This window comes from Chanos chanos, chromosome 8 (assembly GCF_902362185.1).
Source record: "Chanos chanos chromosome 8, fChaCha1.1, whole genome shotgun sequence".
Taxonomy (NCBI): Eukaryota; Metazoa; Chordata; class Actinopteri; order Gonorynchiformes; family Chanidae; genus Chanos; species Chanos chanos.
Window position 1 is genome coordinate 11,397,237 of NC_044502.1, and position 17,036 is coordinate 11,414,272.

The window sequence follows — 17,036 nt, forward strand, 5'->3', positions numbered from 1 at the left end:
GATAGATGTCTGGGTGGTGTTCTACACCTGTTTCACAGGGCGGAGCCCAAATGGTAGCGGATCCACTTTTAACACAGTGATTACACTCCAGGGGGACGCAGAGAGACAGTGTGTGTGTGAAAGAAAGCAAGAAGAGAAGTCTGTCAGTAGAGCTCAGAAGAAACAAGAAACACAGACACACACACACACACACACACAGAAGAGAAAAGTGGTGGAACCTTACTTCACACAGCTTTCAGGATGTTCAAGAAGAAGGACAGCACGATCAAAGGGTCCACCAAACTCAGCAAGTGAGTGTGCTGGTGCTTTAATGTCTGTAGTTTAACTGAGAGTGGATGTGTGTCTTTTTTTGGGTCGATTCTAATTCAGGAGCTCGGAACTCAGAGTAACCTGAAGGCTACGCTGAGTGAGCTCGCTTACTCGGCCACATCCTGGCTGTCACGCAGGTCAAATCTGAATCTTGTCTCCTGTGTTCTGGATCATTCTGTTATGCACTTTCAGAGTCTGGGGTACAATCCCGGAGATTCAAGTCAAATCGGAAGTTTGTCTCGGAGTAGTTAGCGTTAACCCTTCGATAGGCAGTGGAAACATAAGTCACAGTTCTGATTCTCTGGAACCTCGTCATGCCCCTATCCAGTATTGTGATTCTCAGTTGGCTTTGCTTTGTAAACATACGTAAGGTTATTTGGTTTGGAAAAAGAGGTTTAAAAGCATTCCCCTGTCTCCCTCTCTAAGATGTATCGGAGTTCACACGATCGTGGTTATTTTGGCAGTAACAGATACAACTTATATCTCTCTTCTTGAGAGTGAGACAGGATAGTTTTTGGGATAAGTGATTTTGAAAAATATCAGACTTTAATGGACGTAAGCGTATCATCTACTCAGCATAAATTTATCTCAAAGTCAATTCATTGTACATCATGTTCGTACAGACCAAAGCACCATGCAAAAAGGCAAGTATTTGATGCTCTATGTCCAATTGTAAATAACAGATCTAAGGTTGGAGACTGAGGATCATGTTTTGATAGAACCAGTCAGTGGTTTGACAGAGGACAATTTGACTTTACTGTCAAGGCAGCTTGTGCTACAGATTAATTAATGACTTGAATCAACATTCAGATCAATTTTAAACTGTTTTTGATTAGCATGTATTTAAGTGTGTGTTTTGAACATTTTTGGAACTTATTTACGCATTCATTTTGCTATCCAGAAAATTAGAGTATGTCTGTTTTTCATATGAATGTACTGAGCTGAACTGAAGTTTGGTGAATTCTCTTGCTTGTGCTAAAAAATATCGGAAGTATATTATTGGTAATGCACTTTTGTGATTGTTCTACTAAATACTGTACTCTAGTGGGAAACAGTTGAACTGGGACCATACCGGTAGGTTCTAGAATGACTCAACTCTTTGTAAAAGAAGAACACGTTTCCGGAACATTTGCTCTGGTCAGTGTTCAATGAAACATTGTTAGGGTTATAATGGCATTAATAAGTGATTGCTGTGGGATTTGTGGAGTCATCGATCATAGCTGACTCACAGAAAAATTCTTTATCAAGACCGGTCAGCAAAAATAGGCATAGAGTTTCAACAGACAGTTTTGCAATACTCCATTACCATTATGAATGGATGAACATAATCCATTGGAATTCCTTAACCATGTACAAATACTTCAGGCAATGAGAAAAGGGAGTGAGAAAGGGAGAGAGAGAGACTTTTTGGCTTAGTTGTAGGCGTGTCGGTAGAAGGCAGCACCTAATGCAGAGTTGGCAGAGCTGTGATGCTTGTTCTATGGCTGGCACATGGGTGTTGCCTCATACCTTCATCATGGTTAATGCAATGAAGGCATTTAACACAGAAATGACTCAGGTCTCTGTACACAGATGCAACAGATACCTGTTTCTTTCTTTTTTTTTTTTTTCGTTTTTTGACACAGTATCCACCCATTTCTAAAGCGACAGGTACCAATATAAATTGATATTTCGGTCTTTATGGAGGAGACATGTGACACGAGATTAGAATAGTCACATAGTGTAATGTGACAACATTGACGGACAGTTACTGCGGATGCGGGGCTGCTGAACAAAGACATTCCGTACGGATCAGCGCAGTAACTGTCCTGGGCTGGCGATGTGTATGTCACATAAGACGCGTCCTCTTGACGTAATATTAAACATAGTTCTTAAATACGCTATATTCAGAAGAACACTTTATTATGGATGCTCTTTAAACCTCAGAGGAGGACAGGAAAACAGACCTCCAGAGTTTGAAGACACATTGGCATTCCGGAAGTTGATTTATGTCAGACTTTTTTTTTTTTTTGGACTAAGCTGTCTAAACACTCGTATCCTCAGGGCACACTTCCAGCCACCCCACCGGGGAAAAGCGCTTAGCACTCACTGAGTCACCCAGGGATTCGCCACCAAAAACAGACAGAGTAGAAATAAGAGAGTGTGTGATGGAAGGACTCTTTGGACATTGTTGCCATTGTTTAAGTGAAACCGAGAGGGGAACTGCTCTGAAAAGCTTGGCCTAATACGAGTCCCTTATCTGATAGTATCTCGTAAATTCTCCACAGGGTCTCCTATCTGATGAGCATATCACTGAGACAAAAGGACAAACCTCACTGTCAGATCGTGCGATGACCTCTCTGTGCTTTGTTTTTAATGACCTGCGACACACCCATCGTGACTAACCTCTCCTTTGCAAGCCGCTGAATCCGTTTAACTCTTACATAATCACAAATGTATTAATGCAGAACGTTAGCTGTCAGTCACAGGCCAAGATCTGGCTTTGTGTGTTCTGACAATGCGCAAGGAAGAAAAGCAAAAAAAAAAAAACTAATTCTGATTTTTCACTCATTATGAAAAATCATAATTAGTGTTCGAACATGATTATCTTGCTCTGTGCTGGGACTCGATTTCAACGTGATTTTTCTTGTTACGACCAATGCTCTCAACAAGATAAGTATAGTTTAAACCAAATTTTGTGCAGACTGAGAGTACGATTTGGACTGGTGAAAAAGGTAATGTCTGGATCTATGCTCTGCAAGAAATTCTGAAATAACAGTTTTGTGAAAATGACAGGTGCTATATTTCAATATTGTTTACGATGGAATGGTATCTACATACCGACAACACTTGTACAAATGATACAAATAAGTCAAATAAAGATTATTTTATTTTACACAAAAGAAACCAATCAGATTTAAGTCATTCAAAACGCCTCAAGCCAGTTGAATACTACAATTGCAAAGGTCTAAAAGAGTAGGCAACAGATAAACAAGATGATTGTAGTGACAGAATATGAGAGCAAAAGGATAGGAAAAGCAAAAAAGGAAAAGCAAAAACTCTCTCACACACATATACACATTCACATACACTTCCACATATATATATACCCATACAGTGCCCTTATGTGGATTTGCTGGAACTGGATGTACGTTCACAATGCTTAGCTTCATCTGTCAGGGAACCCTTTGCAATTTAGTTCATCACCAGTTTGGAATATTAATGGGAGAGACCAATGGGATCAGAAACAGTAAGGATGTGCTCAGGTCCATCGCTGTCATTTACAAATGTCTAATATCATGCCTTTTGTTACAGAAGAATGGGGTACAACGAATACACTGTATACAACAAAGATGATTACTTTTTTTAAAAGAAAGGCCCAAAGCGTGGGCAGTCTGCTGAAGTAAGATAGCTTGAATTCCTTTAGTCTTTGTTGTCACAGGGTGAGGTCTAGGAGAGAGAGAGAGAGAGAAAGAGAGAGAGAGAGAAAGAGAGAGAGAGAGAGAGAGAGAGAGAGGGAGCAAGCGTAGAAGAGACAAAAAAGAGAGAGCGAACAATAAACTGATTCAGGCGGTGACAGATATGGGTTGTGGAATGACAGGTATTTTGTGAATTTTGTGACAGTTCCGAAAGAGTAATCTTCTGTGACAGTCCAGCCTTTCCTGTACCTGCACTGCTGCTCACAGTGCCAGCAGTTATGATTTATGTCATGGTAGCAAGACAGCTTTACTATCTCTGTGACTGTGTTTGCATTGGGCCACAAGGTACTGTACATAACAAGCAAATACAGAAAGTTTTAAGATTAGATAACTCTGTTTGGTCTGTCTGAGAGAAAGATAGTGTAAGTGAATCTCCATGGACATGTTTGTTTTTTTTTGTTTTTGTTTTTACCCAAGCACTCACTGAATACTATCTTCCTTGTTTCCAAGAGTTTGTGTTTTCTGCTTATGTTACTTAATAATTCATTTCAGTTTTCAATTTATAATGTTAACCATTCTTTTAAATGCACACCTGTGGTCCTACTAGTCCTAGCTGGGTTATTTAATTGACTTTATGCTGCTATGCTCCTGAATGCTGTTCTGTAAAAACACAGTATCTCTGTACTTATGTGGGTTGGTGAGTCTGGACAGAGCTCTAACTTTGATCTTCTCCCACACAGAACTGACACCAATAACCTGGCCTTGCTGGTAGCGCGCATGCAGAAGAATGCCGACACGGTGGAGAAAGACGTGCTGCGTGCCGAGGAGCTACTTGTTGTGGTGAGAAATACGTTTTCCAGAATTTTCCACAGGGTTCCAGGCTGAACACACACACACACAAAAAAATTTTTTAAAACACTTGTAAGCACATTCCTATTACAATTTCAACACGATAATATGATAACTGCCGGCAGTTCCTCACAAATACGTCAAACTCCCTCCTGAAATCCTGACATCTCAGCTCTGCCAGTATGCTCACATATTTTATGGATACCAAGGAATTCTGTCAAAACTGTAATGCGTCCTGCCAGAAATGTGAAATGAACCATCCTACTATCGAATATATTTTCTCTGCCTCTCTGTCACTCAAAATAGGATGCAGAAAATGAGAAAAAAGAAAGGCCCTTCCAGCACCAACAGGAGATAGCAGACTGCTTGGGCAGAGCGGAGGGCCTGTTGGAGGAGCTCTTTCTGGATGTAGGCAAGGCCAAAAAACTGAAGCACCCACAGGCCAGTGAGATTGAAAATGAGTGAGTACTAGTGTCTCCAAGTCAAACTAACCACAAAATGGCTCCTGCCTTAGTCATAGATTGTTCCATGTTAAACTCTGGTGATATCAGAGATGTGGTCTTGACTTAGTCCAAATGAGTCCAAAGTTCTAGCAACTGGAAAGGAAAGAAACAGCCTCTATTATCGTAGCTTTGATCTATAACCCCCCCCCCATAATGTTATAGTGCGAGCTCTTTGTGTTGTTATGAACATGTAAATGATAAGTATTTTGTTTTTCTGAATCATACTAAATGGTAATTTCCATGTTTCTGAGTCTGTCTTTTTTCATTTCTCTTCTGCAGTATCATCCACCTTCACGAACGCTGGCTGAAAGACTGCGCCTTTTATCGTGACGTTTACGAGCCTGTGAATGATGTGGAGGTGCTGCCCAGAATTGACTGGGCTCAGGTTTTCACCAAGAAACAGGTAAGAGAGAGTGAAAGTAAAAAATACAGGAAAGAGTGAAAATGAAACTGCATCAACCCAAATGCTTGAAATAGCTGAAATCATGATAACCTGACAATTCAGGGTAGATCTCTATGTAAAACGTAACTGCAGATGTCCATTAATTGCTTATGGTCCTGGTTTTTGGTTTACAGAAAGAGGTGAACTCAGAGCTGTTCGGCCCCACACTGTCAGACCTGGAGAAACAGATTGCTGCCCACAATATCTTGCACAAGGAGATTGAATCATACAACACACAGCTTAGCCCGGGGACCACAAGCACCCAGGTAACAAACCTACCGCTAAATCTCTCATCTCATTTCCAATACTGTACTGTATTATCACGTAATTTCTTTTATCAATACAACCAGGACCGACATGTTCCTTTGCGGGACAAAAACAGTCAATATGTTTTAAATACTGACGTGATGTGTACATTTTTGCTATTCAAGGAGGAGTTTGATGCCATGAAGAAGCAATACATCAACCTTTTGGTAAGAAATTGCTCACATTGCACATAATTCAAAGAACTTTTTTGCTAAAGCTAGGCCGCTTAGTGGTGAATTTACTTTACGCTGACACCTTATACATAACAACTGTTCACCTGAATGGACCATCAGGTGATCACGACAAAATGAGTCTAATAATTATATTTGAGGAAATGTCTCGTGTGTTTTTTCCAAATACATATTGATCAATTATATTTTTGGGATCACAGGACAACTCCAAATGGCGACATCATTACCTCAGCAGCCTGTACGACTACATGCAAGGTTGTAAAAAAGAGATGGGTTTCCTCAAAGAAGAACAGGACAAAATCCTACAGCAAGACTGGAGTGACAGAATGGTAGACCCTCCAGACGTCCGCAGACAGTATGAGGTAAGTTACACAGCTGCTGACAGTTAAGTAAAGATACATTACAATTCAATCTGTCTAATATGTATGGATGATGATGGTGTACTGTTGTTTCTATCTGCCGTCGGTTACACATTATGTAAAGCCGCTATATAAAAGAAAACATTTTAAAAACACAAAAGTAAAGTTATATGGACACTTTAAATACAGAGTTGTCAGAACATTGATAAATCTGTACGATTGATTAATTTATAGGAGTAGAATCCTCAAGTGGAGACCTGAACTTGAATGCTTATTCTTACGCTTGCTTATGTTTGATTTCCAACAGAATTTTAAGAACAATAGTCTGCTCTCTCATGAGGGCGAGGTGAACAAACTACAGGACGATGGAGATCGTCTCATTGAACTCAAGCACCCCGCTAGCAGCATTGTGGAGGTCAGTACCAGATGTGTTTTAAATTCAGCAACTAACAGATCAACAGCTCACTTCATCTACGTATCATCTTGATATCGTTTATTCGGTTCACACATGGAGCATGCGTAGTAAGAAAGGAAGCGCTGAATTAAAGGGTCCGTTGTAAGTGTGTACCTCAGAGTGTGTCGATACTGATATGCTACATTCTGATAAATATTGACTCAACAGTGATATGTTTGATTTTAGACACAAAGGGACGACCTGAGAAACGAGTGGCAGAAGTTCCTTAATCTGTGCATCTGTCAGGAGACACACCTGGACAACGTGGAGGAGTTCAAAAAGGTAATCGCACTAAAGAGGCGACAAACAATTGATATGATATCGATGTTTGTAATTATTTTATAAATTAAAACAGGTCGGAATGCTTATGTCCTTTGTATTTTCTGCTCCTTACTCAGTACCAATTCGACGTGGACACCTTGTCGGAGTCTCTGACCAAACTTTCTTCCACCGTGGACCCCAAAACTCTCAGCAAAATGAGCAACACTGAGACCTTGTTGAGACTTGAGGTTAGATTTCAACTCCAATACATCGAATTTGTACAATAAATTCATGCTCATGTACAGGAAGGCAAATGAAAATATACATAAGTTTAAGTATCCTTTACTGAATAACAACTCATCACTTTAGTGCTGGTGCTTGTGTATCTGGCTTAGCAGAAAACAATATATATATTTTTTTTGTTGCCCATATCCAGAATCTTCACATTTTAGTAGCATTTAGCTTTAGTGTCAGAGAGGCATATTTACTTAAAAAAAGAGCATCGACTGGTCCCTCAGTGTAGAATCAGAAGCACTCTTTCTTTCTTTCTTTTTTCTCCAGGCTGAGGAGAAGACGGTGCAGCAAAACGAGCAGCTCCTGGCTGATCTGAGGAAGCGGAGCACCAGCATCGCTCCACTCAAACTCCGTCGCACTGCTCCCACTAGAGCCACCACCATCGAGTCACTGTGCGACTGGACTACACCCAAGGTAACCTGACATAGATTCATATGACTAGTTGAACAATGAACAGCTACCGACCACGATAGAATATTGTAGCAGTCTGTTCTTTTTGTTGTGTTTTGTTTTATTTTTTTTACTGATGTTTGGTTTGGTAAACGGTAAAGCTCAGTATTTCATTAATTGATGTCTTTATTCTCATTTTAGTCCTCCGTAACACGAGGGGAAAAACTCACCCTGAAGTCCAACGCAGATAATGAAAACTGGGAAGCGATATCCAGCAATGGGGTGACAAAGACAGTTCCAGGAGTTTGCTTCTTGGTTCCTCCTCCCGACCCTGAGGCCATTGACAAAGTTGACCTGTAAGATCATGGATGCAATTTACATTTTCACTGTGACAAGATAAAAAAAAATGTAACTATAATGTGATGAGAGGGTTTAGAGAGGTGACCTTGTATATGTAATACTTTTGATGTGTAAACAACGGTATACGCAGGTTTACCCATGAGCTGGCAGATGTAAACATTGCTCTTTGTTTGTGAACGCAGTCTTGGCCGTGAGTTAGAGGATCTGAAGAGAAGACGAGCCTCTGTGAGATCTTCCTTGAAGAATCACACCATAGAACCATCCCGTACCCAGCAAGGTAAACCATACTGATATGCTTTCTCTCATTTTCATTTATTGGCTTACACTACACTCCTGCACGGATTTTTAGCGAGATATTTTGTTGTGACTTGCACCCATTGTAGCTCTTTTTTGATTCTAGAGAAAAGTAAGCGCTGGAAAGTATTTTTACTGCGGATGAATACGAGATCATCAATTAAATGTTTTTAGCTATTGATGTTTTCATTCAAACTATTTGCATTTACAGTCTTAAAGCAGAGTCTGTGGTAATGGCAGTTTTTGATTAGGGCATCTTTTCATCACATACTAGTCACTGTTTCATAGTCAGTGTGAGATGAGATCCTGTCTCACAGAACTCTCTTTGTTTTTTTTTTTTATTCCTTTTTTGTGTGTGTGTGCTTTTTCTATAGCTGTGCAGGCTTCAGTGCCTGAGGACCCCAAAGCAGTGGAGCTGGCTGAACAGCTTGACCAGATGGACAAAGACTTGATGCAGGCGGAGCAGGACATCCGTAGTCGTCTGAGAGCCCCACTGGATCGCAATGACCCAGCCAGAGACCTCGCCAACCGTCTAAGGGAGCAAGAAGTGAGCATCACTCGCAGCTCAATCACTTTACCACAACCCTTCTGTAAACAACTCGTAAGACATATAAACTGGGCACTGGAATTTGAAATCTCTTCTGTATTGCGTTCCAGAGAGCTGCCGCAGCCCTTCGGCAGTTGGAGCAGCAGAAGGCAGCAGCCCAGAGTGATCTAGCACCCCTCCTCTCTAAAAGTACCAGTGGACCCACTTCATCCTCTCTGCCTGAAAAACTGAACGCAGCTGCAAACAAGCAAGACAGCCTGGCTGGCCTTGCTGATTTATACACCAAGAAGTATGTCAGTCTTACATGATACACGATACTGGGCATCAATATGTATATGTATTCATATATATATATATATATATATATATATATATGAATACAGACAACAATAGTATGGCAGTTTAGACTCTTATTATGGGTTTTAACTATTTTATGATCCATCATGTTGACAGAGCTAACGCCTCTATGAATCTGGAGAACCAGATTAAGAAAACGGATGATATCATCTCTGACTTTGAAAAGCAGCTGAATAATGATGGTGTTATCCCAGACACTCCCCATGCAATCCAAACCCGCAGCCAGGATATTCAAGTGAGTAAAGTTCGGTGTGACTTATACTTTATTACTTCACCAAGAGGAATGTATGTAGATGCATGTTCTGACAATATAATAGTGAGCCAAAACATTTCAAATTAGGTTATTCACATGGTTATTCATGGAAGATATTAAGCTTTAAACATAACACTTAAAAGTAACTCGCTGTTTCTGAACCAGAACCTGAAAAAGGATGTAACTGCTGCACAAAGTGAAATGCAGAAGCTTAATCAGGACCTGGAGGCTACAGAGAAGCTGTGCAGTTCCCTCCAGCAGGGCTACCAGGAATACTGTCCCGACATCCAACGGCAAGAGGATAAAGTCAAGAACCTGCAGAACCGCTACGCTAACGTGGGCAATCAAGTTAAAGAGAGGTAGGCACCATAATTCAAGGCAGATACAGGGTCTATTAATAGGGGGGGGGGGAGCAGCAGTAATACAAAAGATGCTGGGAATTTGATTGTTTTTTTGTTTTGCTTTTTTGAAAAATGATCTTCTTTCAAGTTATTATGATGTTATTATTTATTTTCTTTGTTCATCATCCAATCTGTTTTCTTCTCCATAAATGAGATCTTCATAATTGTTACATTTTTACAGAGAGAGACTTCTGCAAGATGCAGCCACCAAAAATCAGGATTTCCAGAATGCAGCCCAATCTCTGAACTCCTTCCTGGACAACCTTCCCAGCAACAAGATTAACTCCAATGATGATTTGTCTCAAATTAGTGCAAAGCAGACCTCACAAGAGGTCAGTTATATCAGCATGCACAGCGGTTGCCATGAGATAGAAACGTTCTCACATGAGAAATATTCTAACACTTCCTGCTCTCTTTTCTTTTAGAGGGTAGTGGAAGACATTAAGAGAAAAGGTGATGACATGGACCGTGTAGTTGACCTCTCACAAGACTTGCAGAACATCCTTAATGTAAGAATACCTGTACATGCAACATTCACAATTTATTTGACGATCAACCATTTCTGCCAAAATTTATTTTCATTCTAACACTTTTCAAAAGGGATCAAAACTGAATAGTACAGTCCAAAAACAGGGACCATTTGCCCACGCCATACTCAATAATATTCAAACATATTAAATGATAGCACAAGAGATGCCACATTCAATACTCTAATAGCTTTTATTTTGAAATAATCCTACAATGACTTACTGACAGGAATACGAGAGGAACTGTGACAAGTACAGTGCAACACTGCCCAGTGCAGATGCTCCTAAAAGTTATCCCACCATCAGTCTCGCTGATTCTGTACAAAAACAGGTGAGTTATATTATTAAGGGAAACAGGAAAGAGGTCCTCTCAGTCTTGCTAGTTAAGGTTGAGACATTGCCACTGCATCATAATCATTCATTTTGTAGTAATGCTTGTGGTTCTAATTTAGATACTGAATAAGTACCTCATGTGTTAAATCAGTCACTTGGAAATTGTGTCAGCTTTAATTTATCATACGTTTTGTGTCTGTTAAATAAAAAATATTGCAAAATGTACTCATTAGGTTTTAGAACTTGAGAATTTTTCTCTTTTACAGGAAAAGGCTCTGGTGAACCGCTATGCTGAAACATCAGCAGAGAATAAGCAGTTACTCAATCAGATGGGCATGGCGAAAACCATTCTTGCTCAGGTACGGTACAACAGTGGATTATATAACAGTTTATTTTGTGAGGCAAAAAAAAAATTACTGTGATTTTGAAACATTCACTTCTTGTATCATTTGAGCAGAATGAAGAGAAAGCAGCTGTAGTAGCACAGCAGCAATCACAACTACAGAGCCAACAAAGAGACCTTCAAGAGATTGAGGGTCTCCAGAAGGAGCTGCAGGAGGAGGTTGCAAGGCGCAATCATGCTGAAACAGACCTCACTACCTTCAAGAACAGGATGTTGTCTCTGAAAAATAGAAGAGGTGTAGAGCGTGTCGAGGAGAAGGAGGTGCTGCAGTACTACCGTGACCCAAAACTCGAGGCTGACCTAGCAGATCTGCAGAACACGGTCCATCAGGAAGCCCTGAAACGCACTGGAACCCAAAGTGAAATTGACTTGCTGACTAAAAAAATCAGTGCACTGGAGACTGATCTTAAGAACACAAAGCCCAAATTGGTAACTAGAGAGGTGACCGAGATTGAGAGAGACCCTCAGCTGGATGTGGAAGCCTCTAAACTGAGAAGTGAGATTAAGAATCTGAAGGATGAAGTCCGATTTAAAGATAATGAAGAAGTTCAACTGAAACAAGAGGTAAACTTCTTAGAGCAGAAGAAACCTAACATCAAAGAAAAGGTGGTGCAAAAGGAGGTTGTAAAACTGGAGAAAGATCCAGAAATGCTGAGGGCAGTCAAGGTATTTGAGACTGAAATTTCAGATGAGGCTGAGAGAAGCAAAATCCTGAACAATGAGATCTTTCAAACAAGGAGCCAAATCAACGCACTGGAGAGACTAATTCCGACCTTAGAGCCCAAGGTTGTGGTCAAGGAGGTGAAGAAAGTTGAGCAAGACCCTGAACTCATCAATGAAACCAAAAGGCTTCAATCCAGCCTAGAAGATGAGAAGAATGTGAACAGTGTTTTGAGGAGAGAACTGAGTGAACTTCAGTCACGATATGTCCAGGTAGAACAACTGAAGCCCAAAGTAGAAATTAAGGAGATCATAAATGAGATCTACAGAGTCGCCCCAGAAACTAATGCAGAGATAGAACGCTTGAGAAAAGAGTTGCAAGACTCAGACAGACAAACCTCAAATTATGAGAGAGAAATCAAATCTGTTAAAGCAGATTTAGATGTACTTCGTGCTCAGAAGCCCAAAGTTGAGTACAAGGAAGTCGTACAAGAAGTAGTAAAAGAGGAGAGAAGTCCAGAAAACACACGAGAAATTAACAGGCTGCAAGATCAAGTCCGAAGCCTCCAGAGATCCTTTGATCAAGCCCAGGATGAGCTTAAACGCCTGACTAAAGAAAGAGATGAATGGAAGGCTGAAAAGTCAAAAGTAGAGACAAAGCTTCTCAATAAAGAGGTGGTTAAGTACGTAAATGATCCACTCCTGGACAAGGAAGCTGATCGTCTCCGGAGGGAGGTACGTGAGGAGACGCAGCGGCGCAGAACCACTGAAGAAATGGTGTTTGACCTTGAAAACAAATATATTCAACTGGAGAGACAGAAGCCGGAGGAAAAAGTGGTGGTGCAAGAGGTGGTACACCTGCAGAAGGATCCCCAGCAGATCATGGAACATGAAAGGCTTAACCGAAACCTGGATGATGAAATCAAGTCACGCAGGAAGTTGGAGTTGGAGGTGCAGCAACAGAAAACACAGGTTCAAGACAAAGAGAGAATGCTGCGGCAAAATGATGAAAGACAAAAGAAAATTCAGGTAGAGACTGAGCTTCGACAAATTAAATCCCGCATCAATGAACTGGAAACTGCTCCACCACCGATTGAAGAGAACATTGTGGTTGAAGAGGTTCTGAAGGTGGAGAGGGATCCAAAACTGGAAAAACTGACCAGTGGTCTTCGGAAAGACATGGATACAGAGAGCAGCGATATCGCACGTCTTGAGAGAGACATCAGAAAAATAAAACTACAGCTGGAGATCTTGGAGAGAGAGAAATCTGGAGAGAGGACGGTATATAAAGAGGTGATCCGTGTAGAGAAAGACCAAGCTGTCGAAACTGAGCGTGCTCACCTTAGAGAACAGGTGCAAAAGGAGAAAAATGAAAGACGAGACCTTGAGGACCAAATTCGACGTCTCTCTGAGAAATTGCATCGACTTCAGAGCAAAGGAGCAACAACGTCACAAGAGGAGGCCTTTCTTATCCGCAACAGAGATTCCTTACAAAAAGAAAAAGAGAACCTCCTCAGCGAGCTTCAAACACTGCAGTCAGAAAAGCAACAGACCAGCATTTCATTCCAACAACAGTCGAGGCTGATGAGTGAGAGAAACCAAATGAACAGACAAAAAAGCATCAGAATGGAATCAGATGTTCAGCGTCTAGAGAGGGAGATACTAGATGAAAAGGAGAAGATTTACAAGCGAGATAATATTATCAGGGAACTTCAGAACAGCTTGAGGAAAGAAGATAACTCAGAAACACGTACTAAAGAAACCAATGTCTCCACCAAAATTACCATTCTGGACCCTGACACTGGCAAGGATATGTCACCGTATGATGCCTATATGCAGGGACTAATCGATCGCAGCCAGTACATTCATCTACAGGAGCTGGAATGTGACTGGGAGGAGATCACTACCCAGGGGCGAGATGGGGAAACCTCTGTGCTGCAAGACCGCAAGAGTGGAAAGCAATACTCCATAAAAAATGCACTGGAGGATGGCAGATTGACTCAGTATCAGTTGCAACAATACAAGGATGGTAAAATGCCTATTTCAGAGTTTGCTCTTCTGGTTGCTGGAGAAACCAAGACACAGCCAATCTCAATGCCTTCATACAGCCGCAGCATCAGCACCACTGATGATCAGTTCCCAATTTCGGGCATAATGGACACTGCCACTAATACATGCATATCTGTACGCAGCGCTATGGTACGAAAAATGATTGATGCTACCACAGCTCAAAAGCTTCTGGAAGCTCAAGCTGCCACTGGTGGCATTGTGGACATTATCAATAAGGAACGATACTCTGTACACAAGGCAGTCGATCTTAGGCTTATTGACAGCAGCCATTTGCAGCAGTTGCTCAATGCTCAGAAGGCCTTCACAGGGGTGGAAGACCCTGTGACTAGAGAACGTCTCTCAATAGGAGAAGCTGTCCAGAAAGATTGGGTACCAAGAGAGCATGCCATGAGGTATATGGAGGTGCAATTCCTGACCGGTGGGTTGGTAGACCCCAAGAAAGCAGGTCGAATTGGCATTATGGAAGCTGCAGCAACTAAAATGATTAACAGTGGCATGGTGAGAGAGCTCCAAGCAGCGGCCAACTATCCGAAAGAGCTTACTGACCCAGTCACAAAGGAGAAAATTAATTACAAGCAAGCTATGGATCGCTGTAAAGTAGACCCAAAGACAGGTCTTCTAATGCTTCCTGCCTCCTCCAAAGACACAAGCTATGTGCCTTCATATTACAGTCACCGATCATCAGCTTATGGCCACTATTAGACCTGTTTACATTCTCACTGATCGGCACTCTTGTCTTAAAAAGTTTATTAATTTCAGTATATAAAATCTCAATTTGTGCAGTTTTTGCATGACATCGATTATAATATTGTTCTCGGTCTCAGGAAAAGTCTGTCAGTCTGGCCTTGTTACTATGCTGTATAGAAAGAAGGAGAGGATCGCAACTGTTGCTGCTGAGATATTTCTGTTTACTTAACTTGTATGTGATGGGAGGGAACATTATAGTCTAATTTAAATACCACAAAGAAATCCATCCAAGATACAAAGAAGATACTACGTTTGAGAAAAAAAAAATCATTATTCGTGACGGTTTTGTTTTTACTTGGGATTATGGGGCAAGGTGCAATTTGATATACCAAATTTTGAATATCAATATCATTATTATTTAATGTCTTTCCTTTAAAGCTGTCCTATTGTAAACTGTATTGAGTTTCTTGTTATTAAAGAAATCAACAGCTGTGGAAGATCTATGTTTTTTATTTACATCACACACATCACACACAACAGCCTCCAGAAAAGAAAAACAGTTGATGTATATGAACATAAATAACATGAGACAACACACAGTATCATTCAAACATCAAAGTTCATGATATGCAAATAATTCACATTCCCTGCGCAGAATGTCCATGTTTCTCTTTCAGTATCACAAAACATAATTGTTTTTCAAGTTCTTCCTCATTTGAAGTGACAAGTGTGCATCAGACAGTGAATAGAAACTTAGCCTGCATGAACTTGACATCTAATCTCTTTGAGTTGTGTCAGGTGGAAAGTGGGTACAAATTTGAGAGCTTTGTAATGTTACACATTTGAGCTACAGCATACAGACCACATATTAAATTAAATACAAACCAGATTTGAATGCTCAGGTCTAAAATTTCAGTAATTAAAACCAAGGGGCCAAATCTCAGAATCAGCAGTTTTGGTTCAAGCAAGGAGACCAACATAATGTTGACATCCACATTTCCAATAAAAAAAAAACACTCTGAATTTATTCATTATCAATTTAACATTGTGTCACATTTTTATATCATTCAATGCCTGCTACTTTGTTCAACACCTGAAAGTAGTATGTTTTTGTCTAGTCTCTATGTCAGAGTCCTTGACGTGAGATTAAAGACTAGTCTTGTGCTCCACTTCAGATGGAGCAAGGCACAAGTTTAGATCTACAGACAATGAGTCCCACAATTACATCAGCATGTACATCAGCACTTGTCCCATTTTTCAATGTGCTGTGTTTTTTTTTTTTCATGATTAAAGATATCAGTCATTATATGTGTGGGATGTCTGGGAATCAGTCTCCATGAGCCTCCTCTCGAGGAAATTCCTTTGTTCAGTTATGGCTCGGTGCAGAACAGCCAAATCTACTCCATCCACACAGTTCAGTATGCGTGCACGAACAGTAACTGCACTCTCACCTGAAAGCAGTTATGTCTGGGTTTAAGTTTGGATATAAAATAATCCGAAATTACATTCAAAATACTAATACAACTTTTACAGACACTGCAAAGTCTCCGTGTCAATGGAGATCAATGTCAGGCAGCTATACCAGCTATCACGGTACCATTTTGTTTAGTGTTTGTTTAGGCCTCCACATTAGTTGAAACAGATACATGGGTAGTTTAACAAGCTTTCAATATATCTTATGGAACAAAAACGCAGACATAAAGGCTAAGATGTCCCTCAGGATTAATGCTAACGATTGTTATACTTACCTTCCGCCTTTTCTATCTCTCCAAGAACTAAGTATTGAGCTCCCAATATTGAGTGAAAAGGCTCCACGAACCCTGTTCGAACTGAGACCTGGTATTGCACCGAAGCATGTTGGGAAGTCAAGATAGCCACTGATTCTTCAGGCCGGTAATATGTAAGTCTAAGCAAAGAATTAAATAACCAAAATCAATCCCCACTATAACGAAACAAAGATAACCTGTTTTATACATGCACTTTTAAGAGTTCTATATGACAACAAGCATTGCTAAATGGCAGTGACAAACCTGCCAAAAGTTCTGACAGATGCTCCATCCTCCACTGCATTAGGATGGAGTTCCCAGGGAAAGTGGAAAACCGCCGGTGCAGGAAGCATATCTACAGTCTACTCTTCACCATTAATTGCTGTGATTAAAAGACCCTGATGAAAATCTGTTCGTTTTAATGGACAATTTGTATTTAACAAAATTAAACGTACTTTACAATAAAAAGCCTGCTCGACTCATAGTTGGAGAGAACTGCGTTCAGCACGGGTACGTCGCGAAGAAGTTACTTTGATTGGATGAAGACTTCTCTGCCGAAGGCTCTGATTGGACGCAACATGTTAAGCATCATGTAAACGTCATTCATACGCGCAACAGCATT

The 17,036-nt window shown here is 40.6% G+C and overlaps 2 protein-coding genes across 2 annotated transcripts; one reads left to right on the top strand and one right to left on the bottom strand.

Moving 5' to 3' along the window:
- The first annotated feature begins 240 nt into the window (after positions 1 to 240).
- On the top strand, positions 241 to 14,663 carry evpla (envoplakin a). The gene is made up of 22 exons (XM_030782851.1): positions 241 to 290; positions 4,448 to 4,547; positions 4,863 to 5,017; positions 5,339 to 5,462; positions 5,636 to 5,767; positions 5,933 to 5,974; positions 6,199 to 6,360; positions 6,665 to 6,772; positions 6,998 to 7,093; positions 7,210 to 7,320; positions 7,634 to 7,780; positions 7,958 to 8,112; positions 8,299 to 8,393; positions 8,785 to 8,957; positions 9,068 to 9,246; positions 9,411 to 9,549; positions 9,733 to 9,926; positions 10,150 to 10,300; positions 10,394 to 10,477; positions 10,725 to 10,826; positions 11,095 to 11,187; positions 11,286 to 14,663. The coding sequence occupies exons 1-22, from the start codon at positions 241 to 243 to the stop codon at positions 14,661 to 14,663; spliced, it is 5,970 nt and encodes a 1,989-aa protein (XP_030638711.1).
- Positions 14,664 to 15,198: 535 nt separating this feature from the next.
- Positions 15,199 to 16,849, bottom strand: ten1 (TEN1 subunit of CST complex). The gene is made up of 3 exons (XM_030782635.1): positions 16,679 to 16,849; positions 16,397 to 16,554; positions 15,199 to 16,099 (listed from the first exon to the last, which is right to left on the bottom strand). Exons 1-3 carry the CDS (start codon positions 16,765 to 16,767, stop codon positions 15,945 to 15,947), a joined length of 402 nt encoding a protein of 133 aa, XP_030638495.1. The 5' UTR covers positions 16,768 to 16,849; the 3' UTR covers positions 15,199 to 15,944.
- Between the last annotated feature and the right edge of the window lie 187 nt (positions 16,850 to 17,036).

What these genes read in the sequence shown, in the direction of transcription:
- evpla (XM_030782851.1), top strand. Translation starts at nt 241, where the DNA reads ATGTTCAAGAAGAAGGACAGCACGATCAAAGGGTCCACCAAACTCAGC. An exon ending in GCTGATTTATACACCAAGAA is followed by an intron (nt 9,247 to 9,410) that starts GTATGTCAGTCT and finishes TCATGTTGACAG; the next exon opens with AGCTAACGCCTCTATGAATC. An exon ending in GGCAATCAAGTTAAAGAGAG is followed by an intron (nt 9,927 to 10,149) that starts GTAGGCACCATA and finishes ACATTTTTACAG; the next exon opens with AGAGAGACTTCTGCAAGATG.
- ten1 (XM_030782635.1), bottom strand. Translation starts at nt 16,767, where the DNA reads ATGCTTCCTGCACCGGCGGTTTTCCACTTTCCCTGGGAACTCCATCCT. An exon ending in TCTGTCAGAACTTTTGGCAG is followed by an intron (nt 16,555 to 16,678) that starts GTTTGTCACTGC and finishes TTCTTTGCTTAG; the next exon opens with ACTTACATATTACCGGCCTG. An exon ending in AGAGATAGAAAAGGCGGAAG is followed by an intron (nt 16,100 to 16,396) that starts GTAAGTATAACA and finishes AACTGCTTTCAG; the next exon opens with GTGAGAGTGCAGTTACTGTT.